The sequence below is a fragment of the Sardina pilchardus genome, chromosome 21, assembly GCF_963854185.1.
Source record: "Sardina pilchardus chromosome 21, fSarPil1.1, whole genome shotgun sequence".
Taxonomy (NCBI): domain Eukaryota; kingdom Metazoa; phylum Chordata; class Actinopteri; order Clupeiformes; family Clupeidae; genus Sardina; species Sardina pilchardus.
The window spans coordinates 11,892,651-11,912,564 of NC_085014.1; the positions used below are offsets into that span (position 1 = coordinate 11,892,651).

Below are 19,914 nucleotides of genomic sequence, written 5' to 3' on the forward strand. Positions count from 1 at the left end.
AATGTCGATCGGGCTATAACTAAAGTAGCATTGAGCTTGCTGTGATTAGCATGAGCTAATTTTAGTGAGTATACTAAAGTTAGGGTCTGATGTTGCACAATGCTAGGCAACTGGCATGGTTTGGCCTGACTGGCAGGAGGCTGGCCTGGCACACAGCAACTCCTGGGACACCACCTTGATTGCAGCCTGTTTTACTGATAAATCAACAACAGCTAGCATTAGCCCAGGAGTGCACCTTTAACTTGCCATCACAAAATCACTTGACCCGCATGGACTGTAACCACAGACCTCCTGGTGTGTGTGTGTGTGTGTGCGTGTGTGTGTGTGTGTGTGTGTGTGTGTATGTGTGTGTGTGTGTGTGAGCAAGAGAGAGAGAGAGAGAAAGGGTGTGTGTGTTAGGTGGGAGTGTCTGAACCCTGACCTTCCTTACCCCTGCTGTGACCTTGCTGTGACCTTGCATGCATTCTGTATTGTCTTATCTTGTCCTAGCGTAGCGTAGCGTGTCTGCATGTAGGCATGTTTGTGTTTCTTTTCCCTGCGCCTGTCCACAGATTTCCACTAACACTGTTAACATCCTGCTTCCTCTTGTGCAGCCCAGCCTGAAAAGCTTAGCTGAACGAACGGCAATGCGCTTTGTTCTGTTTCGCACTGGCTCCTGAACCAGACTTTTGATGAAAGGGGAGCTGCAATGAGAGGCCACTCTAAAAATCACCTGATCTGTAGAGCTTTGGGAAGGTGGAAGCCTGTGTCCAGCTGTAGAGCTAATTTAGCATGTGTGCTAAGATGTGTAGTGTCAGACAACAAGACAGTCTACTTCTCTCATTAGATGTATGTTATGTATGGCATTGACCCAGTGCACAGTTAATAGATTAAAGATGTTTATAGTATACATGGGTGCATGTGTGTGTCTGTTTATGCATGTGTGTGTGTGTGTGTGTGTGTGTGTTTGTCTGTGTGTGTGTTACAGGAAAAGTACCGTCGTGAGCAGGAGAAGCTGAAACAGGAGTGGGAGCGTGCTCAGAGGGAGGTGGAGGAGGAGGAGAGGAAGTTCCACGAGGAGGTGAGCGTAACGTCAAACAGCGCCACTTTTCCCGTCCCCTCCCTTGCATATCACTTCCTGTGGGATGACCTCACAGGATGGGAGGAAGCGATGAATTAGGGAGGGGAGGATGAATAAAAGGAGCGAAAAAAGATCTGGAAAGCGAAGGTCATCGGTTCATTTCTCAGAGACGTCATGCCCTGATACAAGACTTTCATGTACATCATGTCTGAAAGTGTGCAAATGGGAACATTATGTTTTAGTTAGTGGTTTTGCTTTTGATGTTACTACGTGATTACATCTGGATGTGCTGGAATTCAAGCAGTGGTGCCACAGCTGTATGTGGATGATGTGTTTACGTCACTTATAATGTAGTCTTTGGAGTCTTTGTTATAAATGGTTGTGATCTATTGTATTCTGTTTTCTGAAGCATATGGAGGAGTGTTTTCTGTTAGTTGCTCCGAGGTTGAGTTTAGTCGGTTGGTATGGTGACTGTGATGCTTTGGGTTTGTGTTGACTGAGCTGGGTTTGGTTGCCCCTGGCGACGTAGGAGCAGAAGATCCTGGAGGAGACTGTGGCCCCCCTGACGCCCCATTCCCCGGCTCCGCCCGTCTCCCCCTTACACATGAGGAGCGAGGCCCCCCCGGCCCCCGCCACCCCCCAGGACAACATAGTGCGCTCGCTGGCCGACTGGGAGCGCAAGCAGGAGATGCTGGAGAGGCAGGCGGTAAGGGAGTAGAACCATACTACATCATTTATAGTAACGTATAGGCAATGTTGTCTATGGGGTATGCGTGAATTGGTGTTTTTTTTTTTTGTTTTTTTTTTTAAATGATAAGCAGTTGTATGCAGCACTGTCATGCCCAAGACAAATTTCCCTTCTGGGACAATAAAGTTCATCTTATCTTATCTTATCTTAATAACAGAGTATAGTGTGCTTTTCCCCTGATTTCTGACTTTTTTGTCTTTACAATTTTCAACCTTCAATCACAGGGCTATTTGTGTAGACTGGCGTAGGTGTTAAATGTGAAGCAGCTGTATTAAATAGCCTGTCACGATTTTGTATGTATGCAATAGGCAGACGGTAGAGGCAATGGAAAGAACTATTGAATACTAATGTCTTCAAAGTACATGTGAAGTAAATGGGAGCTACTTTCTCTTAAACCTCATCTCCAATCTCTCTTTCACACACTCACCAATACACACACACACACACACACACACAAACACAGAAGGGAAGCACAGAGGAGAACGAGCGGACGGAGCCGAGCACTGAGGACCGGAGCTCACAGCTGCAGAAGGCTGAGAGGTCAGTGGCATCTCAACCCCAGACATACCACTCTCCCTCCCTCTCTCTCTCTCTCTCCCTCTCTCTCTCTTTCTCTGTCTCTGTCTCTCTCTCTGTCTCTCTCTCTCTCTCTCTCTCTGTGTTTCTCAGGTTCTCTCTGTGACTCACCACTCACCAGTCCACTGGACTCAGCTGTGCAGTCCACACCATAACATGTTTTATTCACAGAGTTGTAGTGACGTGTAAATATAATGAAAGACTATACATGTGAGCTGTTATGCATCATGAACATTTCTATAAATGAGTATAATCAAACCAGGAGCTAAAGCCCTTTTGATATTACTTATTAATTGCAACACTGGAATGATTCATTATTTGCTATTTTTAGCCAATGTCTACACCACCTATACAGTATTACTCGTCTTTCCAGCAGACAACTTTTTCTGTTGATGGTTTTCACCCCCCCTTTCACCCCTCTCACCTTTCCCTTCTCCTACCAGTGCGGACCTCCTGACCTCCTCGGGTGTGTCTGAGGCCAGCTCCCGCAGCCAGCACAACGGCCAGAGAGCCCCCAGGGGCCAGGGCCAGCCCAGGAGCCCTCAGCCCAAGCCTGCCCAGGGTGAGATGAGCGGTCTTTGGTATTATTTGCCCTCAACGGTGCCTTCCAGGCAGCGCTGCCTTCAAGGCACTACTCCCCTCGGTTTAGGGGTAGGGGGAGGGTTGAGGGGGGTTAGGGTTAGGAATATGGTAGAGGTAGTGCCTTTTATGGCCTGTGCAGACTACACGACTTTTTTGTCTTTCACGATTATCTTTTACGATTGTCCATATCAGACTTGGCGATCAGAGAACCACAAAATCATACAGTGTCGTGGCCGCAAGAGTGGCCACATTACAAGATAATTTATCCTAGCCTTCTCGTCGTGTGTCGTCACAGTATCAGTGTCAACACGGGAGTCGTAGGAGATTCCCCAAAAAATCTAACATGCTAGACTTTTGGTCGTAACGTCTTAGAATGTCGCAGACAATAAATCGCGGGTCGTTGAACATTACAAGACGCTTCCTCCTTCGAACGTCGTTCCTGACTTTGAATATTCGGACCCGACAATGGAAATTTGTCGGCCACGACACAATCGTGGCAAAATCGGGCTGAAATCGTGTAGTCTGCACAGGCCATTAGGCTGTGCTGCCTGGAAGGTGCCGTTTGGGGGCAAAAAAACACCATTGAGCGGTGAGGAGCCCTCACTGGGGCCTCTGACGTAGGGTCCACAGGGGGAGGTAGTGTGGTAGGGGGTTCAGGAGAGTAGGTGGTAGAGAGGTGGAGCACAGGAAATTGAACCACATTTAGGAATAGAGTAAATTATATACTTTTACTTCTATTTACTATACTTCATTCATATATTCTTTAATGGAGTTATACACTACCTGTGTCTGGAACTCTGTTGGGAACTCCACCATGTGTGTATGTGTGTCCATATGTTTTTTGTTGCTCCAGCAGAGGGCAGCAAAGACTCGACTACTAATATATTCCATTGCAGTATTTTTCTCTATAACAAACAGTAAACTATAGCACACAGCTTATTAGGTGATGTAATGGTTTGTTTGGTTGCCACTCTGAAATTCTGAGAGCTGTCGGTTATAACTACTCATGAGATATATATGGTTAGAAACTGCTAACCTAACAGAAATAGGAGTATGCAATCTAAACATCTGCTAATGTCTTAAGTTGATTTGTAGCATATCGAAAGATTGTTGTGATTATTGTCTGTTGCAGAACCAACATGGAACAGCAAAGAACAAAAGACAACTTCACTGGACCGAAAGTCTGGAGGAAGGAGGTGTGTGCGCATGTGCGTGTGTGTGTGTGCGCGTGTGCGTGTGCGTGTTTCTTTCTTTGTATGTGTGTGTGTATGTGTGAGTATTTATGTATATGTGTGGTATAAAAGTATACATGTGAATTGGACCAAACGTTGCCTCAGGTTTAAATGTAACACGTGTTTGCCATTTCGCCATGTTCGCCCTCATTATTTATGCCATGCCTTGCTAAGCCTTGTGCCATTTCAGTGCTCCTCGGCTAGTCCTCTTGATACATCCCCATTCCTCTTGAGAGACCATTAGCAGCAGTGCTTCTCTCTGGGCAGTGTGCTTGTTGTGCTTGTGCTTTTCTGCTTGTGTTTGTGTTTGTGTTTGTGGTGGTTGTGGTTGTGTTTATGTTGTGCATCGCATTTGGGCTTGTCACCCTTCAGGTTTGAAGCTGGTGAGAATGCACCAAACTCCCCTAAGTCACCCTCATACTCCTCAGACACCCCACCTTCATCCCCCAACAGGTATGGTATGACTCAGCAGCTGGTGCACTACCCATTTTGGACACCAGAGGGTGCCAGAGACAATGCGTCATGTTGAACTTTCCATTCCAACCATTCTCCCATAAGCATTTTATACTGTCCGTATGTGCAGTCATGTTGCGTTGTTTGATTTTTGTTTGTTTGTTTGTTTGTTTGTTTTTGACTGACTTACTTGAAAGGATATTGGCTTATCTCTGTCTCTCTTTATCTCTCTCTCTCGCTGTAATTTCTCTCTTTCTCTTTATATGGCTGATGGATTAAATGTCAATCTGTGTGTGTGTGTGTGTGTGTGTGTGTGTGTGTGTGTGTGTGTGTGTGTGTGTGTGTGTGTGTGTGTGTGTGTGTGTGTGTGTGTGTGTGTGTGTGTGTGTGTGTGTGTGTGTGTGTGTGTGTGTGTGTGTGTGTGTGTGCCCGACCAGGTCTGTGAGTGGGAAGAAGCTGTGCTCCAGTTGTGCTCTTCCTCTGGGGAAAGGGGCCGCCATGATCATCGAGACCCTCAGCCTCTACTTCCACATCCAGTGCTTTAAGGTGAGGGCTGAGTGAAACACACCACCCTGTCTATCTTAATAGATCAATCTCAATGGATTGAGTTATTTGTGATAAATCTGTAATGGGTATAATTGTAATCGTCAATAATGGTAGGTTTGAGTAAAGTAGTTAACTTTGTCAATATATCATTCTCCTTCTTCTATCACTCTCTATCACTCTCTCTTTCTCTCTCTCTCTCTCTCTCTCTCTTTCTCTCTCTCTTGGGACCTTTGACAAGTAGTAATGTGGGATGTGTCATGTATCACCTGACTGTGCTGTATCTGCTTCCTGTTGATGTCTCATTGTGTCCTTGTCCCTGCGTCCATCCAGTGTGGGATTTGCAAGGGGCAGCTTGGAGACACGACCACAGGCACAGACGTCAGGATCCGTAATGGCCTTCTCAACTGTCATCAGTGCTACATCCGCTCGCGCTGTGAGTCTCGTGCGTTTGGAGTTAAACATCCAATGGCATCGATGGCTGTGCCCGTCCTCCTTGTTTACTCATTTATTGTATTTCCTGTTTTCTTTTTTCATCCCGTTGTCCAGCGGCAGGACAGCCCACCACCCTGTGATGCACCAGCGTGAGCGCCTGTGTCCAGTCCATCCAGACCTCCGCTCCTCTCTCCTCATCAAGCATGTCCAGATAAACAGCTGTTGTGTGCCGATGAGTCTTCTTCCTGGATCCTGCTGGTCGCCCCCCCCCCCCCCCCCCCCTCCTGTCTGGTCTGATTGGGTCTGGTGTTACCACTGTATGTGTTCAAAAACAACAATAGACAAGAAACTATTTCCACGCCAAATGAGGAGGGCTTATGTATATTTCTCCAATTACCAATAACATAGATGGAATATTATACACTTCTAATATATGCCTAAAATGGGGGAAGCTTAAGAGTTAGAGTACAACAAAGAGGACAACAGTTTGGTTTACTCGCCCCCCCATAATAACAACTCTATCCTCTGCTAACGTCACAATTACAGGTTCAGATAGTTATGACCACCGCAATGTTTCCTCACATCAAGAGTTCATTCATTGCCCACAGTCTATGTGTAAAATAAGGCAATTGTGTCAATTAAATGAGAAGAATGTATACATTTCAGTAGCATTTTGATCTGTTAAAGTTGGAAAGAAATATAGACCTGTAAAGGCCCAGGAAATTGTCGGTTTGAAGGAATACATAGGGAGAGAGGAAATTACTTCCATGCTAGAGGTATTTTTTCTACCAGGTATTTTGCCAAAAAAACAAAGGATGTTTAATTTTAAGCTTTACATAGGCTACTTTACGCTGCCTTTTATATAAAAGGCCATTTTACGCAAGCACTTCTCCCTCTCTTTCCGGTGTCCTTCAGAATGATTCGGGAGCCATGTTCCCAATAACAATACTGACACGCCGTTCGTCAATGAACATCCTCCTGCGTTCCGTTTCCTGCTTGAAAAAGAAATGCATTCTTTTACTCGATTTAATGTTATTGATTACCTGTGAGAGGATTGCACGTCGAGCTCGTTGCATCTGTGGAGGTTATGTCGTCATTGCGGTTCGTTCCCCTCATGCACCCATTTTCCATCCGAGCTACCTGCTTCTTCGGTCGTTCATACCTTTGCCGTGTCCCCTCCTCTGTTATGACCGCAATTGATATGTGCCTTAGGAAAACGAGGGAATGCGTACCCGCAGCAGAATGTGAAGCCGTGTGATGAAACCCAAAGATGGTCTGTCTGTAGCCACACTAGTTGAGCTTTGACGACGGGCTGTTATTTTCATAGAAAAGTATTGATGTAGGAACACGCTGAACGAGTTAGATCTTCGCTTTTTGGGAAACGGGCTTATGTTTTGGTCCTTAGGGCTTCATGGTAGTTAAGATATTCCCTTGTCCTTTCTTTCATCGGCTCTCTTTCTTTCAGACTTTTCTTACGCCGAATCGTCCATTATTTTCTGAATGAAAACGCGATGTATATTTGGATCAGCAGAATATTTTGTAAGATCTGATGGCTTATGAAAACAAAGTTGAAACAAACATGAACCAAATAGGTTATTTGTTGTAGTAGGCAGAAACCGTGTGTCAATTCCTTATTTTTGCCTTACTGAATATTTGGATACTTTGTGAACTCCACAAAATTATGAGTTAGGCTAATAAACAAAACAAACAGCTTGTATGTGTTCATCTTTCACGTCAACACACCGATACGCCATAGGTTGTACAGGTGTGAGATCACAAGGTTGTTCCCAATAGTACACACAGACACACACGCATGCACACAAACACGCGATCACTTGTGCCACCAGCCTCTTAAACATGCTGTTATAGGAATGTATAGTGTAAGCAAATGAGGCATCACAGATTAATATGTTATTTGAGAATATCTTTTTTCTTTTTTTCATTTTGAACCATTGAAGCATTTTGAATATATTTGAAATCTACTCTGTTATCTTATTTTCTTCTTGTATAGCCAGTCTGTCCGAGCGCCAACTGGTTACGTCTTTATGTTTAATTAAGTATACTGATATAGGCTACCGGACAAGGGCATTTTACCAGAGACTTGATGTCGTCTAGGAGAGAGGATAGTTACCTTGGAAAAGATATTTTGCGTCTGAGGTCTATATTTATTGTGATATTCACCTAAATACTACCCGAACATAGATTAATTTGATGTTCAAATGCAATGGCTTTACAGCATATTGTATGTTTATAAATAAAGAATCTATAAAAAAAAATCCAGGTAGTCAGTGTCAATCGAAATTATTTTCTCTCTCTCTCTCTCTCTCTCTCTCTCTGTGTGTTTATGTGTGTGTGTGTGTGTGTGTGTGTGTGTGTGTGTGTGTGTGTGTGTGTGTGTGTGTGTGTGTGTGTGTGTGTGTGTGTGTGTGCGTGCGCGCGCGCGCGTGTGTGGAGGTGGGTGAAGACGATGCTGGTAACCTCTTGGTGCTGTCCATGGTCCTGACGTGCGTGCTAGGGAAAGTTCGATAGAACTTCCTAATAGTTAAATAGCGGTACGTTATTTCTTGTTATGGATAACGGTATTATTGCAAACACTAAAATAGGTTCAAATGTAAAGTGAATATGGTAGGCCTATCCATTTGACTAATGTACTGCTCGATGATACTCCTGCAAAATGATTCAGGTAAAATGTTCTTGCGTTAAAATTAATTCCTTCAATTAGTTTATGTTTCTGAATCATTGAAATAATGACACTGAATGAAAGAAACATATGACAAAGAAATAATGATAATTATTATTATTTTATCATCAACAACCATTTCAATGGTACACCTGAAAAACTATGTGCACATGTAGAAATATTTCCTTCTTAAATATAAGCATCCATTACCTACATATAAATAATTGTCAAGTCTTGGACAAAACATGTTACAGTATGCTCACAAAATAGGGGAAATTATTATAAAATTGGACGGAAAGGACAACATGCAAATAATACTGAAATAAATACAATGTTTGCATCCATTCCTTCTTTTTCTCAAAAGTAATTCGCCAGTGGTAGCTTTGTAAAACATTAAAAAGACCCTTAATGAACTACAAGGGGAATATGGCCTATGTTTGACTATCGAGGACAAGAATACATATTAACACTATACATTTGAGCCACAAAAACACAGCCGTAGAAAGACACACAAAACATTTACGTTTTTGTCAATAGTGAAATGTATACTTGTGCCATTTTAGGGAATAATTTGCTTAATAATGTCACCAATAAAGACATATTGTTTCTTTTTCTAGCCCATAAAACGGTAGCTAAATGTTGGGGAAATCATCGAAATCAAAATAAAAAAGAAATAAAACATTCATTTCGATCCAAAGAGGACTGTGGGATCTGCGGTTCAGACTCTATAACACATAAAATGACAAAGTCTGTGTGTAAACAAATGTTGAGGAGTAGCGCCATTTTTTTTTCAGACAATATCAGCTTAAGTCCGTCGAGGAGATGTTTTGGAGAGATGCACACATGGTAGACTAATATTTGAATCTAGCAGAGATGGCACTGACCACAAGTACTCTCAAACAAAAAACGACGCACAAGAGGTAACAAAAAATCACTTGGATGATCCAGCCTTCAGTGTGAGATGGACGGCATCGAATGTCAAATGTTCAAGTGACGACCAATAGCGTTGGTCTCTTCAGTTGTTTTCAAATCTCGAGAAGAGAAATCAGTGCCATCCTTTACTGTCGAGTCATTGCTGTTCTGTCAAGAAGGGTAAACTGTTTTTGTCCATACACCACTCTGACACAATTTCTCCTTTCCCATCACACTAGCTAGAACATGCTGGTCTTGACTAGAGTGGCTTTGGCTCCGTTCTGTCTTTGCAAAGAGGACAATACACTTGCGAACGGTCCACCGAGTGAGTCTGGTATTGAAGTGATGGAGCCTGGAGGCGAGGCCCATCCTTGACTTGGGGCGGTGCCACCCATGTTGGCCACGGACGTCTTCACTTGCTCAACCGGTCCGTTTCCAGTGCTGTTGACCTGTCCACCGTTTGGACTTGGCCCACCACAGCTAGAAGGCGGGTTCGAGTTGGGCACTGGACCGCCTGTGCTGTCAGGGTCTGTGACTTTACTGTCCTTGCTGTCCTCGTCCCGTGAGTCCGACTTCTTGCCAGATCCGTTCTTGGCCGCTGCTGCAGCAGCCGCGGCTGCTCGCTCTTGCTTGCGGAACTTGGCACGTCTGTTCTGGAACCAAACCTGCAGAAACAGAGGAGACAGATAACCAGTTAGTTGATTGGGGCCTGTGGGTTGTTATGGTTAAATCCACCTGATGACAATGTCCAAAATGTGCAATAAACTGTCATCCCATGTTAAACATGGATTGTTATGCACTTTATGTAAATGTGTAAAACGCATTTTAAAATAAACTATTCCAATAAATTACTAAAGCTGGGCATTAATCACGTCTGTGGTTGGTTGTTTTAGCACATAAGTCCGTGGGAGCGCGGCATACCTGTACTCTGGCTTCTGTAAGATCGATTTTCAGTGCCAGCTCCTCTCGTGTGTAAATGTCTGGGTAGTGGGTCTCGGCGAAGACCCGCTCCAGCTCCTTCAACTGGGCACTGGTGAAGGTGGTTCGAATACGCCTCTGCTTCCGCTTCTCATTCAGACCACCGTGGTCCGTGAACAACTTGTAAGGAACTGTAAGAAAAGATGAGAAAAGTCCAAAAAAGTCCACACGAGCATGGTCAAATTTGGTTCAGGTACATGACTGTGCTGTTATTCTGGGTTCCGTGCGTTAAATGCTCCATTGGTGATAAACTGGATAAATTGGATAAAAAAAAAAGGTTCACGCAAGATTAGATTCTTGAAATGAAATTGATTAATATAATTATAATTGATTATGATACGTCCTGTATTCTGTCGCTGTTGTAATTGAATATGAGATGTGGTTAATTATATACAGTTAGGACATTTTTCGAAACTTGTTGTAAATGTCTTCATCTTCCACTTTGGGTGCTAGTGTAACTTCAATCCAGTGCCAATAATGAGCTTAAGCCTTTGGTTATTTCATTATTTTCGAAGCTTTATGTCTCATCGCAAAGTAAATAAATTATGCCTATCATTTTGGCAGCTTAAGATAATTTTGTTGGCGGTTAGGGTGTGACAGGGATAGTGTAACCCCGTAACCGAATTACCTCTTGCCTGCAATCGCTTCTAACGTGATAAATTCTTTCATTTGTGTAAGCAAATTTCGTTTGGTAAATACTAAACACATTTCCATTTTCAAATGCAATCAACGCGTCCTATATACCGAGGAAGAGATTCTTGCGTGCCTCAGCCAGTGAATCAAAGTTGTTGGGTGTCTTACCTGCGGCGTAAGGGCTGCTTTGGTGGTCACGCAGCGTCCCGAGACTGCAGGATCCCGGTGTGAGCGAAGGACACCCGGAGCTGGCCCCGAACGTGGTCCTGATCGGATTGTATTGAAAGCCACTGGCTTGGCTGCAGGAGCTGAAGTCCGCATAGGCTGATGCCAAGCTCGTCGTGTCCATCCCGGCCATACATGACTCGTAGGCGGAGGAATTGAGGTAAGAATACTCCATTTTATACATTGAAAAGGCTCAGTGGAGAAAGAAAGGCGCACTCCCAGAGAAAAACCAGAGAACGGCGAGTTTCAAATCGGATTCAAATGGCGAGGCAGGCATAAAACAGACCGCACCGCGATGCGCACTGGCTTAGGGGAGGATGTGACTGTTGGATTTTTACTGGTTTGCAAGAGGCCAGGAACCGTGGCTAGATGTGCACTGCTCAGCGCCCGCTCCAAAACTGCCCTCCTTTAAAGGAGCTGAGCCTTGTTTTATGAAAAGCCTCCCAAAGAGCCGCCTAGCCTGAGGTCTCTAGAGCATATAGTCCTCATAATAAACTTGGCTCTTTCCGCTTGGACAATAGCACAGCGTTTGGGTCTTATTGCTGGCGCTTTTTTACATGACAATAACTCATCAGTCTATTGGGCTGGCACTGGGGGACCGAGCTGTCCAACCTCCCTATCATTGATCCCCTGCTTCTCTAATTAGAATTTAATACCGCGCCATTACGCACCAACCCCCCACACCCCCCATCCCACCCCACTCCACCCCACCCCTCCCTCGCCATCCAGCCCTCTCCTCTCTAACCACCATCTTGCCCTTTAATTTAATCACACCACTTGGAAATAATGAAAGTTGGGTGACGATTCTCCCTGATCCAATTTTCCCCAAGCTTTTAAGCCTTTTAACCGTCAGTATACCCTGGGCTGAATTTTCGATACGGTTTCCCCTTCTCCATCTCTCCCCTGCTCTAGGTCCCATGCCTATTTTTGCCTCAGAGGCCGAGTGAGCAGCCGTGCGATTGCCTTATAGTCTGCAATAGTTGCCTTGTAAGAATGTTCAATTTAACTGCGAGCTGGTTGCCACGATATTTATTGCACGGAGGACAGCGCGTGGCATTGCAAGAGCAGAAAGCTGGCCCATATTTGTTCTATTATTACGTTTTAATGTTTTGCCTGTAATCATGCATTTCACATAATAATGGAACAGCTCCTGATAGATGCATAACAATAATATTTCAGTAGACTGCACGCAGGAAATGCCTGCATAGGCCTATTGTATTTGTGTGCACCTTAACGAAAAGCCATGAATGTAATCGAATATTGTCACAAGCGTTCATAAAGTTATGATTTAATATTAAATAATAATAATAATAATAGCCTAATAATAATAATAATAATAATAATAATAGCCAATAATAATAAATCCGATACAATGAATGCCAATCCCATTGTAATTTAGTTTATATCATGTGATATACCAGAATGCATTTATTTGACAGTAGTTTAGCAGCGAAATATGATAGAATAATTCTACTTGCAAAAACCTCACCGAAGGGTTATTTACAACGGCCTCAGAATGTTTTATTTTGTATTGCCTCTTATTTGTAGGGCAGTTCCACATTGTTATCTTATTAAAATAATTCGTAATTAGTTTTATGGGAGTTGTTATTGCAGTTAAAGGGCAAATAAAGTCCAGGTAATGAAAATAACAAACTGGTGAAATAGTAATCAAACCTTGTGAGTTTACAACGTTAGCCGAATGCTTAATTTTGTTACCATAACAGGATGAGCTCTTGTTTCAGCCCTCAGCTCTGTAGGTCAGCTCTATGCACTAGACGATGCTAGTCCACACAAACCGCTGATATTTTTGAGCTGATATATGCTGTTGTGGTTGCCATTAAATAACAAGTGTTTCTATTTCATTAGACCTAATGTCGTTTTAGCATTGCACAAAAAATCTTTTTCTTAATTATGGCTAAATATAGAGTTTGTTTTCTCTGGAAATATCGTCTCTATGAATAGTTGGCTCATCTAAATATGTGTATTCTAGTGTTTTGTTTGTAGGCTATAGCCTAGGCCTACATATTCGATACCAATATTTCTATACCTCTTGTCACAGAACATATAAGCCATCTGGCTAAACATGTAGAATTAGAGGACGTTCCTTTATTGGTATAAAAATGAATGTCGTCAAACCTATTACTCAAAGTATTTTATTTGCATTTTTTTTCATCGTGAAGATGAATTTTGTCCTGCGGCCTCGGCGAGTATTTCATTGTCTAACATAAGCCAAACAACTGGTGCATAATTTTAAGGCTTTGATGAGAATGATTATGGGCTAACCTTTTGTGGTTGCCGTAGCCAAAAGAAAGGGGACGCATTTATCGTAGCGCACGTCAGGGCACTCTGGGTGCAAAATGCGCTCGAGCATAAGAAAGTCATGATTAAAATTTATGAGCCTCTTCCAATGAAGCCGTCAAGCGGTTTTTTTCTGGGTTGATTTTTCAAAACAGTGGCAGCGTTTTAAGTTTTCTCTCTCCCTTTTTCCTTCTGTTCGCCTCCCTTTCACAGAAAGATAAACGACGATAAAAAGTTCATTCTTTCTTGCCACAACCCGGGCCCTATTATGTAAATGTTTTTTTTCTCTCCTTTTCTTTCTTTCTACACGCGAGTTGTGGCTAAAAGTTGTACCAAATGCTTAATCTGATTACTGAAACCAAAGACCAACTGGCTCATCGTACTCCTTCCACGCGTCTGGCAAAGAAAAAGCGTCATCTCTAGGAAATAATCTAATAAGGCACAATGAGCCAAGAAGTCCCTTTGAATATTTTGCCGAGGCCAATGGAATTATAGCTTTTTTGCCATCCGTTTCTTCCATTCAGGCGGGCCTTTATTCGGCACATCTATAGTCCACCAGTCATTGAAACGCCCCTCTTTTATACTTTCAACATCTTCTTTTATGCGATCAACTGGTTTCACCATCTTTTGGGCGGAATAAAATGTCCTTTGGTCCCTTTGATACTTGGATGCGCAGTTGTACCTTAATGTCTGTCTCTCTCTCACACTCACATACACACACACACACACACACACACACACACACACACACACACACACACACACACAAACACACGTGGAGGGAGTGTGAGCATGTGGCATTTGCGTAATGCATACATTTTGCTTAACGAACATAGAAATTAATTGAATGACGCCTACATGTTTCTCCTACACGCAGATAACAGGTCAACAGGCTCTGTACGTTAAACCACTCCAAATTAAGCACCATCTTGAAAAAGAATCGTAAAAGTGTACACTATCAATGATTAACACTATGTGATAATGGTTTAATTGCAGTAAACCGGTAGTTAATTTGAGGTTTAACGACTCGTAAATGACAGCCACCACACGGGCTGGCCTCAATAAATCAGGTGAAATGGGAGGTGCACAAAGACCCTAAATTTACGTTTGCACATAGGCGGACAAAAGACACGGACATTTGAGAAAGCCTTCCTTAAACTCCTCTCGCTTTAGCACGTTGTCGTTGCAGTGAAAGTGGAATGCGCGGCGGGTGAACTGACAATAGGGAGGGACAAAATAGCATTGTCTGCGAGTCCGAATGGAATGGATGTATCAAACTCACAAAAAGGATAAGACAACAGAGCGGGGTTAAAGAGAAGAGAGGGATGGGAGGATCCGCTGTCAGTTTAAACATAATGTCTTACTTTCGCCAAAACAAACCGTGGGGCTATCAAAGCGGAAATTAATAAGGGCGCGCGTGAAACTGGAGGCCATTGCGCCCCAGGGAATGTCAACAGCTAAATATGGCACATGAAACATTTATTACGGGGTTCTGGCGGTGGAGACGGAAACTATACCACTATGGAACAATAGCCTATATACTAAAAAGCAATTTAACTAAGCAAAAATAAAAAAAAATAATTAGCCTACAGGCAGACTATAGCAGACAGGCAGGTTACATGCTTACAGACTGGTAAGAAGCAAGCACCAGTAACAATGAGAATGTTTTTAGCAAGACGCCGACTCCCATCCCTTGCAAGTGTGTCCAAGGAAACCGGTGGCCTATGTCGACCTTCCCATAATCAATCATTCAATCAGTCAGTCAGCCCAGTCAATCAGTCAAAATGGCGACTTTTTGACAGAAACCTTTTACTTATCCGTTTGGGCGCTGTGGGAAAATATTACTTTCACATTTCAGGCAATAACATGGTCTTTGTGCTGTTCCACGTAGCCTTCCGCATCCCAACTTCACGACGTTAATCCGAACAGGCCACACACAGCCACCTGGAAATGACCCGGTAGTGGCGTCATACAGATCTTATCAGATGACACACCAGAGTCATTTCTCCTGACACACATGTGTCTACTCTGATTTCTGTGACCTCGACATGCTGATTCAGCGACTGCCCACGGATGAACGTGATGGTGGTGATATCCACCTGTCCTGATAATGTGATAGACCAGTAGGCTATGCTACCTTAGAACCAATAATGTTCTGAATGAACAACAACAACAACAGCAACAACAATAATAATGATAATAATAATAATACCCGTAGTAATAATGATAATAATAATAATAATAGTGATATAATAGCCTAATAATAAATTAGAAATCTAAATTCAGAAAAAATCTAAAATTCTTGGCTAATCTATAATCTGTCATAATACTAAGCATTGTATTTTTACATAAAAAAAAAAAAAACAGGCATGGCGATATTATTGAATAGCAACCCCATCAAATTAGTCGACTGCTGGACTATCGGGAGAAATATCGGGAGTCCCTTCTCTCTCTCTCTCCGTCAGTCCGGACCACATGGCTGTGGCCTTGCAAAAGGGCTTCCCAAGTGTCCAAAGGCCAGGAGCAGCGAGAGCCTGATTAGCATAAAAATCTTATTCTGCCGGGATAGTATTAGCAAACATATTACCCTCCAACGCGGCTCAGGCCCCGGCGACATGCTGTGCTCGGAATCAATTACTAAATTACTCCAACCTCTAAGTCGACATTAACGGCAGAAAGAATGCCATCGACCGGACTGAAATAAGATTTCGAAAAGATGTGATCATTTAATCTCTTGCCAGTCTTCAAGGATTTGATTCATAAAATTGTCTAAAATGAGATGGAATTAAATTCTTATCGGAGTCCCCTGTCATCGTTTCATCTCGGTCCGTGTAATGTTGGTTTAACAATGACCTCATTAGATTCCGACTGGACTGGCACAGGGAGGGCCGCACTAACCTTAGCCGTCATCTCAAAACAGCTCACAGCACACATTCAGTACACTACATTGAGGACATTTAAGAATTGATTGCCAGTCCACACTTGCCTTATGTCGAAATGAAATTAACTTGCTCGGCTTTGGATTGGGTAAGCCGTGTCTGACATTAACCTATCTCTTTATGACTGCACTTTGTGTTTAGTTAACCTTGTCTTTTTGTGACCGAGTAGCCTGCATATTCTAGCCTATAATCGATTAAAGTAGGCCTACAAGAAAATCATGGAGTTATAAACGTTGTGCAATGTGAACAGTAGCCTAGCCTACAGCACAATTATTAAAAATCGGCTTTAGGTCTATCCATCTCTCATGGCATATAGGCTCTAGGGCAGGATCTGCATCCTGCAGTTTTGCACGTGGTCACAGCATCTTCCACACAACGACCCTTAACTGGCCTGTTGGATCCCCATCTATTCTTGCCAGTGTAAACTCCAACGGGGTCATTCGTGCACACTGCGCGGGTGATCGTAAGGGGCATATTTCATTTAGCATACGGGCATTATTCTCCGAACGGGCGATTGACAATTATTAGCCCTCGATGTCATAAATCAGCTGCCGGGCCCGTTATTATTGTTGAATTGAATGGCTGTTGGGGAAGCTCGGGTCAGTGTCATTAACCAGCCCCGTCTCCACGCAGCTTACACACCCGGCTGGTCGACCCCCCGAAGGCATTTTTCGTCTGTGCAGGACCTGCTGGCTAATATCACCGCGCTAAATGCTTAATCACTCGGGCATTAGCGCGAGACAGCGCGCTATTGTGAACACGTTGGTTTTACTGGAATTAAGCGATTAATGACACGGTCATGCGGTGAAGGAGGCGCGTCGTAAAAAGATTGAGCGTTTTTTAATGTAAAAAAGACTGATATCACTTGCCCTGGCAAGACGCACTTTGGCCTTCAAGTTGGCTCATAATTACAGTAGTTCAAGTCCTACCATTTATAAAAACATGTCAAAAATCGTGGCATGAAGCCCTTTTTTCTTATATGAAATGTAGCCCAGTGTTTATTATTTGCTCTGTTTGGGTTTCATAATCGGCTAATGTGTGACTCTACTTATAAATGTGTACCCTCCCCCCGAAGGCTATAGACTTAATGCCTTTATGAAAAAAAAACTTAATTAGGCCTATGAAAATATGACACAGCTCATAGGCAGAGCACACATCTGTGTAGCCTTGCATTGTAGGCTGCTATAAATTCTGTAACATGAATACATAGAAATAACAATATATGTTCATCAGCTCACCATATTTTTTATTATGGTTTATATTTAGGTTACATTTTTCAAATATATATTTTTGCTTGTTTTTTTTTTCTCTTGGGACTATTTTGCACCGTGTGTGTCACATTTGCAATTGACTTTATGGCTCTGAAATACACTGCTATATCTAATGTTTCTGAGATCCTTATGCTGGAAGATAAAATTGCCTTTCTTCATGAATATAGTTTCATTTTCCAGCCCATCAGCTCCGACGGCACATGTAGAAAGAACAAGAGTCAACGGGTGGAACAAGTGTTACACAATATCTTTCCCAGTCATAACACAAGAGAATGCATTCTTCTCCACCCTCTTGTCCAATCAATCACACTGTGACTCATGTCATATTTCAGGACCATTTCATTTATCTTGTAACGGTCAAAATGGCTTGATGAATGCAAAAGGATACCAAAGGTCATTGACAGAGAGCCTATATGGACTATGAGCCCCTAAGGAGTCCTGTCACCCCAAACTTAGTAGGTTTGGAGTTTTAAAAGTCTAATGTCATGAGCACACCTTAAAAAAAAAACCTTGTGGAGTAGGTTAGCTTTTAATTTTGTTTGGATCGTCAGTTGAATCATCTCTTGCCCAGCACTTCTGATGGGAGCTAATCAAAGTCATTACCGTGCAGTAACACCTCATTTGATTGGATAAGATGAGACACCACCATTTATATGGGGAGTACACCCCCCCCCCTAACACACACACACACACACACACACACTGTCACTGAAGGCACGCAATTTATTTCCTCTCCCAACAGGTCGGAGTGTTAGAGATAAGCATCTTCATCTTCCCCTCACCATTTCTCGTGAGAACCGAGTGACACTCCAGACAGATGGGCAGCTCGGCAGTTGACTTGAGTTCTCGCCGAGGCTATCGCTCATCATCACCCTCGGCTAACACAATGAGAAAACATACCCACCAAGCCCACAGCGCCGCCTCACTACACGGCCATGTTTAGGAGGGGTGGCATAATCGGAGAAAATACTCAGTATGGTGGAAATTATTGTTTCATTTTTTGCTGTTTTGTTTTTTATTTTTTTGGAAAACATATGTCTTGTGCTTCCACAGGGGCCACTTCCAATCAAGGCTGATAGGCGACATGTGACTAAAATGCCTAAAATGCTCTCCTGGGATGATGATGGTGATTATGATAATGATGATGATGGCAATGATGATGGTGTTGATCAAATTGTTAAGAATGATAGCAACCACCTTTGATTAGTTTTAGTTTTTACAGATTTTGTTTATCACAATAATATTCCGCCGTTAACCAGGGATTAGCAGGGCTGACTAAATAAGTCTGCACATTGAACACACTTTGATAGAGGCTACAACCTATAGGTTGTGTAGACATCTTGCTGAGATGAAACCACAAAGTATTAGCCCCTGTGGTATGGATCAGGACTAAACACTCAGACCAAACAGAGTGATGAGACGAAAGCAATGATACCTTAAGCGCCCGAACCAATTAACATTACTTATGGTAGATTACAAACCAATCCTTTCCTCCCTGTACTTGCCTGCTGCATTTATTATGTCTTCAGAATTCATTTAATATAGATTGGTGGACGATGGAGAAGTGCTGCGCTTTTTGAACAAATCTTGGACTTGGTGTATGTCCAGCTTTCCTACCTCCATTGAAGAGAAAGAGAGAGAGAGAGAGAGAGAGAGAGAGTGAGAGAGAGAGAGAGAGAGAGAGAGAGAGAGGGAGAGAGAGAGAAAGAAAGAAAGAGTGGATGGCCCTGAGGTGAAATATTGGATTGCAGTGAAGCCGGGGCAAACCTGTGAGCAGCAATAAAGGCTAATGTGATAAAAGAAAATGGTTTTTCTGAATATAGGTGGGGCGAAAGCGATACTCTGACATATCTATTTCCAGACCCTGGCCTGAGGTGAGGCAGAGGGGCGAAACCCAATCGCACAGCAAGTTTTAAAGCTCCCCATCTCTCTCTCTCTCTCTCTCTCTCTCTCTCTCTCTCTCTCTCTCTCTCTCTCTCTCTCTCTCTCTCTCTCTCTCTCTCTCTCTCTCTCTCTTTGCTATTGAAGCAGGAAAAAGGAAAGCACTGTAACCAAAGAGTTATGCAATTTAGATGCAATATTCGTCATCGTCAGATGCACATGTATGTGTGCGCTGAAGCATGCTATTGGCAGATGTAGCACTCTGGCACAAGTGTCAACTGTTATGTTCAGGGAATGTAAAAAGAAAATACAAGCTTCTAATATAGCTGATATCCCTGTCCCTGTTATCAAGAATATTAATAAAAAAGAATATTAGTTTTTTTTTAAAGTCTGTGATGGTGTTATGAGTGTTATTTTGTAGTTGGACCATTATTGAGGAGATGTTAGAAAAGAATGGAAGTGTTGAAG

At 43.0% G+C, this 19,914-nt stretch overlaps 2 protein-coding genes across 4 annotated transcripts in view; one reads left to right on the forward strand and one right to left on the reverse strand.

Annotated features, from left to right (window-relative positions):
* Positions 1–7,342, forward strand: part of limch1b (LIM and calponin homology domains 1b) — a 112,174-nt gene extending 104,832 nt beyond the window's left edge. For all 3 annotated transcript variants that reach the window (XM_062524178.1, XM_062524179.1, XM_062524177.1), the window contains 9 exons: positions 968–1,060; positions 1,590–1,766; positions 2,272–2,348; positions 2,828–2,946; positions 4,099–4,162; positions 4,571–4,651; positions 5,089–5,197; positions 5,528–5,630; positions 5,744–7,342. In XM_062524178.1, the coding sequence (XP_062380162.1) occupies positions 968–1,060; positions 1,590–1,766; positions 2,272–2,348; positions 2,828–2,946; positions 4,099–4,162; positions 4,571–4,651; positions 5,089–5,197; positions 5,528–5,630; positions 5,744–5,769 (849 nt within the window). In that variant the 3' untranslated portion in view covers positions 5,770–7,342. The remainder of the gene's footprint in view (positions 1–967; positions 1,061–1,589; positions 1,767–2,271; positions 2,349–2,827; positions 2,947–4,098; positions 4,163–4,570; positions 4,652–5,088; positions 5,198–5,527; positions 5,631–5,743) is intronic.
* Positions 7,343–8,525: 1,183 nt separating this feature from the next.
* Positions 8,526–11,350, reverse strand: phox2bb (paired like homeobox 2Bb). Its single transcript, XM_062524906.1, has 3 exons — positions 11,001–11,350; positions 10,143–10,330; positions 8,526–9,886 (listed from the first exon to the last, which is right to left on the reverse strand). Exons 1-3 carry the CDS (start codon positions 11,239–11,241, stop codon positions 9,461–9,463), a joined length of 855 nt encoding a protein of 284 aa, XP_062380890.1. The 5' UTR covers positions 11,242–11,350; the 3' UTR covers positions 8,526–9,460.
* Between the last annotated feature and the right edge of the window lie 8,564 nt (positions 11,351–19,914).